This window comes from Oncorhynchus masou, chromosome 6 (genome assembly GCF_036934945.1).
Source record: "Oncorhynchus masou masou isolate Uvic2021 chromosome 6, UVic_Omas_1.1, whole genome shotgun sequence".
Classification (NCBI taxonomy): Eukaryota; Metazoa; Chordata; class Actinopteri; order Salmoniformes; family Salmonidae; genus Oncorhynchus; species Oncorhynchus masou.
In genome coordinates, this window is record NC_088217.1 from 82,348,898 (window position 1) to 82,356,963 (window position 8,066).

Below are 8,066 nucleotides of genomic sequence, written 5' to 3' on the forward strand. Positions count from 1 at the left end.
TCAGAGTGGGTGTTATTACTCAACAGGGACCCGTTTCTGTTTCTGAAAAGAACTGCATGGGCAGGTAATGATCGAATGTCTTAACTTTTTAATGAAAATAACTTGTTTTTTTACCCACATAAGACAACGTAACAAAATATCACAAAGGTAATGGTCTGAGCTCTAAACCCAACGGTCAAGCTCCAAAACATTCCAAAATAGTTCTGATGTTTAACATGCAGTCTAATTCTGTTTGCTCCCCAGGTCAAATAAGCCAGGTGCTCATGAATATAAGGAATTAAAGATGCGAGAAGTTATTAATTACAAGTTGGAGATTTTTAACAAGGTTATTCTTTCGTCTTGCTTTCCAGTCAGAAACACGGCTGTCCTGTTGTCTCTCCCCAGGTGGCCCTGAGGGCTGGATACTCAGACAGCAACAACAGCCCTCACAATTCATCCAAATGCAACAGTCAGCCATGGTTCTCAAATACGGGACTGTACATGGTTCATAAACACAGGTCAATGTTGAATGTGAAAAGGGCAGAACGATAATGAATACCGAAATAAAAACTGCACTTTAAAAAAAATCTACTCATTTGTTCCATTTTACTTTACTGACAGCAGTAAACAAATTCAGCAATATTACATTTTCCAGTAGATGGCCAGTTAGAATCAAACTTCCAGACAGGAAATGTACATTTTTCTGTATCACCAGTATGCATTAAAGAGCACTCTCTCTATCCCCCCATCCCAGCTCCATACAACCAGCGCATGGCTAATTGGGAACACCAATTAGTTAAACTGAAATGTTCTGTTAGGAGGGTATTGTGATCAAGTCTGCTAACAATGGATAAATATCCATCTCCACATGAATGCCTGTCAAACTGATTTAAGGAATCCGTAAAGAAAATCCCCCTATGCTCATCCCGATGTCATTATTTACTTCTTAAAACCTGAATTCAGGCTTTAAAAAAAAAATATACTTATTTCTTGGTTAAAAAAAAATGCTCCTCTAGACTTTACCACAGAGATATGCTATGAGATGGTTGTAATGGAATTAAATTGTGAAGGAATACATAGAAGTGAAATAGCAGTAATGCTGCAGAGTACTTGGGTTGTCAGAAAACACAAGCCATCAAATCCTTGCTTCCCCCGTCCTTACCTCAATATACTTCTCAAAGCAAATGAGGCGGCACTCCTGCTCCTCCCCAGAGCTTGGAGGAAACAAGGATTTAGGACAGCTAGGAACATTCAGACACTATTATGGACGCTGAGGAAACGAGAGCGTTCTGATAATTAAGCAGTTGCCAAGGACACTGATAACACACTGCAGAGATGGCAACACCCTCCTGTGTCCTGCGAGGTACACTAATCACAGTGTTTGAGAGTGTGAACACAAGGCTTCATCTGCTGCGGGATTGAGTCATCTTCCTTCAGATTGCGCTTCCAAAAAGCAACGAATGTTACTGCTAGAACTGGATGTACTGCCACATCTGGTGATGAAGCTTTTCATGTAAGAGAGTAAACGAATTAGCAGGCAAGGCTAGATTTCATTCTCCTCATTCGTTCAGCATTAACCATTGGGTATTTCTGAATGCCAGTGTACTGTGCTGGGTTTAAACAGAGGTTGGTGCTCAGGATAAATCATGTAACATGGGCTCCACACAGTGGTGGCACAGGGAAAAGGAAAATCAGACACCGTCACTGAGTAAAGGGCAACCAACTACCGCAGTGCTCAGCAGAAAACATTGGAGGAACATTCTGATGGAAATATATGAAGTTAATTAGAACATAATGTCCCAGTGACGTGCAGACTGAGGAATCACGTCAGTTCTATTCATGTAGCTGTCCCACTTCTATTGCGAGGAAGTATCGTAATGTTGATGAGATGTAGCTGTCACAGTCAATAATAATAATATATCCCATTTAGCAGACGCTTTTGTCCAAAGCGACTTACAAGTCGGCTGGGGCCACTACTTTTGCATATGGGTGGCCCTAGCGGGAATCGAACCCACGACGCTTGGCGTTGCAAGCGCCATGCTCTACCGACTGAGCCACACAGGACCCAGTCAAAACAAGAAGAAAATGCCATTCTCCTCCCATTCTCTGCTTGCACTGAACCTCTGTCCTCTGAATTAAACAAAATGCAAGGGGAAAACCAGCTAATTAATTCAGTGACAAAGCAGGTCTCCAAAGTCTCAAAACGGTAAATCAGTGTCATGTGTCTTAGAGGAGACAAAACCAGAAAGTCACAATGTTGAAAAACTAAGTAGAATTTTATTAAATTAGATTCGATTTTATCAAAATGTCAAGTTTCCAGGATGAAGAAAACAGTGCAAAACATTTACTTTAGACAAATATTTACAAAACAGGTAGCATTCAGCCAAGTTGAAATAAGGCAGCTGTTTCATGTATCGTGGCATTTTTCAACACATCCACAAAAACATCCCCCACATATAAAACATCTTGGTGAAAAGGACAGTTCATAATTTCTCTGACAGCATTTCACATTTTAAAGGCCATTTCATAATTTCCTTATGATAACATTCAATAGTTCAATGGCAATAAACACATTTTACAAAACAACTTAAATACAAAAAGCTTAAATTCATATTTAAAAAAAACAGCATACCAAAATTCAAAGCTCTCTTGTATTTACTCTGAGGGAATACTGTAGGCAAGGCAAGGGGGAATAGCGCAACACAAGGCAAGGGGGAATAGCGCAACACAAGGCATGGGGGAATAGCGCAACACAAGGCAAGGGGGAATAGCACAACACAAGGCAAGGGGGAATAGCGCAACACAAGGCAAGGGGGAATAGCGCAACACAAGGCAAGGATACCAAACATAATTGAATGGCAACTACTGATATACGCTGTTTAAATAGTGCAACCCCATAGACTTGGAAGCCGTGCTGATGGTTGTCAGCTGATCTTAGTGTTGGCCATTTCAGCAGGTTGGCCATTTCAGTGGGTGTTCATGGAACAAACCTGTGCTTCACCGAGGCTTCTCTCCAGCTCCTGAATACAAGGAGAGATCAACAGACTGTGCAGCTGTGCCATTTTAAACCTGAAGGAAAGAGTTATAGAAAAGAAGAGTTGAAAGGAGCAGTATTCCCACAGATGTCTCTTCACAGTTGGCAAGAAAAAGTATGAACCCTTTGGAATTACCTGGATTTCTGCATAAAATTGGTCATCAAATTTGATCTGATCTTTATCTAACTCGCAACAATAGACAGTGTGCTTAAACTAATACACACATTGTATTTGTCTATATTGAATACATCATTTAAACATTCACAGTGTAGGTTAGAAAAAGTATGATAACCTCTAGGCTAATGACTTCTCCAAAAGCAAATTGTTGTCAAGAGTTGTTTAACCTGGAGTCTGATCAATGAGACGATTGGAGATGTTGGTTAGAGCTGCCTTGCCCTATAAACACGCACACAATTTGAGTTTGCTATTCACAAGAAGCATTGCCTGATGTGAACCATGCCTCAAACAAAAGAGATCTCAGAAGACCTAAGATTAAGAATTGTTGACTTGCATAAAGCTGGAAAGGGTTACAAAAGTATCTCTAAAAGCCTTGATGTTCATCAGTCCACGGGAACACAAATGGTCTATAACTGAAGTGCAGCACTGTTGCTACTCTCCCTAGGAGTGGGCGTCCTGCAATTATGACTGCAAGAGCACAGCGCAGAATGCTCAGTGAGGTTAAGAAGAATCAGCTAGACTTACAGAAACCTCTGCTAATATCTCATTTGTTGATGGGTCTACAATACGTAAAACAAGAATGGTGTTCACAGGAGGACACCACGGAAGTAGCCACCGCTGTCCAAAAAAACCCATTGGTGCACGTCTGAAGTTTGCAAAAGTGTACCTGGATGCGCCACAGCGCTACTGGCAAAATATTCTGTGGACAGATTAAACTAAAGTTGAGTTGTTTGGAAGGAACACACAACACTGTGTGAAAAGAAAGAAAAGGAAAAGCACACCAACATCAAATCCTCATCCCAACTGTAAAGTATGGTGAAGGGAGCGCCATAGTTTTGGGCTGCCTAGCTGCCTCAGGGACTGGACAGCTTGCTATTATCGACGGAAAAATTAATCCCCAAGTTTATCAAGACATTTTGCAGGAGAATGTTAGGCTGTCTGCCAATTGAAGCTCAACAGAAGTTTGTTGATGCAACAGGGCAATGACCAAAAACACAGAAGTAAATCAACAACAGAATGGCTTCAACAGAAGAAAATACACCTTCTTGAGTGGCCTCATCTCAAGAGTCCTGACCTCAAACCGATTGAGATGCTGTGGCATGACCTCAAGAGAGCGGTTCACACCAGACATCCCAAGAATATTGCTGAACTGAAAGAGTTTTGTAAAGAGGAATGGTCTAAAATTCCTCCTGACCGTTGTGCAGGTCTGATCCTCAACTACAGAAAATGTTTGGTTGAGGTTATTGCTGCCAAAGGGTCAACCAGCTATTAAATTCAAGGGTTCACATACTTTTCCCACCCTGCACTGTGAATGTTTACAGTGTTCAACACAGACATGAAAACATACTTGTTTGTGTGTGATTAGTTTAAGCAGAGTGTTTGTCTATTGTTGTGACTGAGATGAAGATCAAATTTTATGATCAATTTATGCAGAAATTCAGGTTTTTCCAAAGGGTTCACATAGTTTTTCTTGCCTCTGTAGGTGTCTTTTACTCCCGGTGTTTCCATTAGGAAAAAGTTGTGCCGGGCAAATGTCCAAACATATTTCAATTTGCCAGACTGTGATGACAATGTGCAGTTTCTCTAGAGAAAAATCAGATCAAGCACAGGCTGGGCGATGTAGTAGGAGGTTGTAATTTCCAACAGGCCAATGTTTTACATAGTTCAGTGCAGAAAACGTGGTAATTAACTACAATGACCATAATCCATTTGTCCGGTCTGTGTTTTTACACAACTTACTTACACGAGGTAATAAAGCTAGAATCCATAATGTTTCTAGGCACACTGGTGCTCCTAAAATTAGAATTCCAGGCCAGACAGCAGAATATTTAGGGGCATATGCAAGTAAAATGGTCACACTGTGGAGCCTTGAGCCTCGTCTGTCAGACTCACTTTGTGAGCCAGTACCAGTAACAGTGTTGCAAGTCTGCTATAGCAAGAGGTCAAGACTAACAGGCGGAGTTGACAGACTAGAGATATACGATTAAAAAACAACCAGAACCAACCTCCATGCATTGCCAAAGTGACTTTATAGAGCATATTTACTTTTCAATTTGTATTAATTTATCTGGTTTTATGCATTTTTACCATCCAAACGCTGCCAATTCTCAGTCAACAGAAACACCAGTTTAAACTCAATACAGTGTTAACAATTCAAGCATGACCTGTAAAAAGGGTCCAAAGAAAGGACTCTTACCTCCTGTGCAGCTCTATGGCTTTGCTGGGGTCTGGGCAGTAGTGCTGTAGAGCAGTGATGCAGTGGGCTGCCAGCATGCTGTAACACTGTTCCCTCACCAAGTTGTGGCTGCTGGTGTCCCACTGTGGCAGCTCACTGGTGTACCTCCACGCCACTAGGGTGTGCTCCAGAGCAGACTCCCACTCCTCGTTCTGCAGCAGCAGCTGACCCCACTCCTGGCAGGAAACCTGGGAGGAAAAAGACAAGGTTCGTTAAAACACACAGAAGGTGATGCAGCGTAGTACCAATCACCATGACAACCCAGAATGTCTAGCGATTAAACCATCTTAGAAGCACTTAAGTCACACACAATCAGCCTGAATAAAGTTAAAATACGTATATTATTTACTGCAAGGAGATTCAACTTCAGGTCAATTACCTGAGTTATATTCACACAAGGGCAACTTAAAGAGCATAAAACAAAAATGTTGATACTCACTTTAAACACCACCAGGTGTGGATATGCCTTTCTGTAACAGTGTGCATCTCTGTTGGACCCCAGGCGTGAGTAGGGTATAGATCTGTAGACATTGGTCTTCTTCAGGTGCAAGTCCTCCTGTAAAGGCTTCAGGTCTGTAGTGAGGGCTCTGGGCTCCTGCCTCTGCCCCTGTTCTACTAGGATGAAAGATCTTATGAGCTGCACAAGCTGCTGGTTGGACAAGGGTGTCTGGTCGTCTTCCATTCTTTCACCTTGGGCCTCACTCCGACTACTCCCTGTTCTGTATATGGCTGGGTCCACTGTAAAACATACACCACCGTATTGGTCACAAGCCAACTAATATAAGACTAGAAACTGAATGACATGATCCATTTAATTTGCTTACTAACATGAATGCCCACGTTTTGAATTGCTGGTCAGGTTTCTGCCTCTAGAAGTGGTTGAGAATGGAGCTATGCATGAACTTAGAACCTCCAGGTAGGACCTTTTCATTCGAGCTGCAAAAAACAACATTCGGCATAACTTTAGAGTGCATGTATCTACTAACGTTACAGGATCAAAGTTAACTCAGTTACAATATTATTCTAGCTGTACTAGAAAGGAAGGCAGATGCAATGTTTTGGTACTCGCATAAAACAAAAATAATGGTCATGTCTTGCTGAATTAAGCTACAAACAGCTCACCCACAATCTTCATTACTTAGCTAAATGTCCAATATCAGCTAGTTAGTTATAACTAGGTAAAGTTATTAGCAAAGGCTAACAATAGGTACCATGTTGTGTCAATGCAATTGCTAACTCAAAGCTGGCTAACTAGCTAGTTGCCCACACAAGTTAAAACGGACTTATTTCCATTATTAGCAAATTGACACACTTTGATTGTTCAGACTTAGTGTTTTACTGGATCTTACTGGCTAACTTCATTTATATGATTCAACATATTTAGAAAATAAGGTAGCCGCTATTTAGCCACATTTGTTTCTGGCGCGCGCTTACTTTACCAAGGACAGCTGTTATGTTATGATGCTGCAGTGGAGGGAAATGTAGCTGGCTAGCCAGCTAACGTTACCTACTTTATGAAGTTGTTGAAGTCAGACGTACCTGCAATTTTCGGCTGTGGAGCTGGGATTTCCATCAGGGCACGTCTTGGGTGACATATGGTTGCCATATTAGACACTTTGTATCAAAACGACAGACCTCTTGCAAAATGTTTGCCAGTTATGTTGTTAACGTTAGCTGTCTAGCTAGCTAGGAAACGGTCTAGTAGTGTGCAGCCAACAAACTGTAAAGGTTGTACTAATAACACGCAGCTACCGCTTGCCAAGTACCTCAAATAAATGCCATAAATGTAAATAGTTGCTGGCAAAGCTGTTCTCCCGCGAATGTCCCGCAAAATACTGCCGCAAGAACTTAGCGCGCGGTCCATTACCCATCAACCTGATTGGTCAATGTCGAAACAGGCGCGTGCATTTTTATTTTATTTTTATTTTATTTTACTAGGCAAGTCAGTTAAGAACAAATTCTTAATTTCAATGCCTAGGAACAGTGGATAAACTGCCTGTTCAGGTGTAGAACGACAGATTTGTACCTTGTCAGCTCAGGGATTCGAACTTGCAACCTTTTGGTTACTAGTCCAATGCTCCAACCACTAGGCTACATGGGATCTTGAATTGCGCTGTATTGAAATACCAAAAAATAATAACTGCTTAAATACAGTAGGCCGACACATGTACTGTTGTGAAATAGAATTTACGTAGCCATTTGTGAAGTGGTTGAAGTCTGACATACCTGACATTTTTGGCTGGGGGATAGTTAGCTAGCTACTTTATAGTAAAAAGACAGACTCTGCAAACATTTGACCAGTTCTGTTGTGGGCGACCATTGATGCCCTTTCTTTTAATAACATGCAGCTGCCAAGTAGAAAACAAATTACAACAAATGTATTATGGTAATAGTCATTGCTATGAATTTAAAAAATCTTCTTCTGTGGGGTTTATCGGAGGTTGGCATCCAACGTTATGAAGCATTACCGCCAGCTACTGTACTGGCCTCTTATGAAAAAAGATTGCAGTAAGAGTGCAGTATAAACTGGGTGGTTCGAGCCCTGAATGCTGATTGGCTGACAGCCGTGGTATATCAGACCGTATAACACGGTTATGAAAAAAATAAGTATTTCTACTGCTATAATTAAGTTGGTATCC

The 8,066-nt window shown here is 41.3% G+C and overlaps 1 protein-coding gene across 2 annotated transcripts; it reads right to left on the bottom strand.

Annotated features, from left to right (window-relative positions):
- Nucleotides 1-2,236: 2,236 nt before the first annotated feature.
- On the bottom strand, nt 2,237-7,290 carry LOC135542794 (uncharacterized). 2 transcript variants are annotated; one of them, XM_064969997.1, is made up of 5 exons: nt 6,967-7,290; nt 6,268-6,363; nt 5,867-6,165; nt 5,389-5,615; nt 2,237-3,048 (listed from the first exon to the last, which is right to left on the bottom strand). In XM_064969997.1, the coding sequence occupies exons 1-5, from the start codon at nt 7,031-7,033 to the stop codon at nt 2,946-2,948; spliced, it is 792 nt and encodes a 263-aa protein (XP_064826069.1). In that variant the 5' UTR covers nt 7,034-7,290; the 3' UTR covers nt 2,237-2,945. The 2 variants fall into 2 exon arrangements, with proteins under 2 accessions (XP_064826069.1, XP_064826067.1); XM_064969995.1 differs by having other exon boundaries at nt 6,256-6,363.
- Between the last annotated feature and the right edge of the window lie 776 nt (nt 7,291-8,066).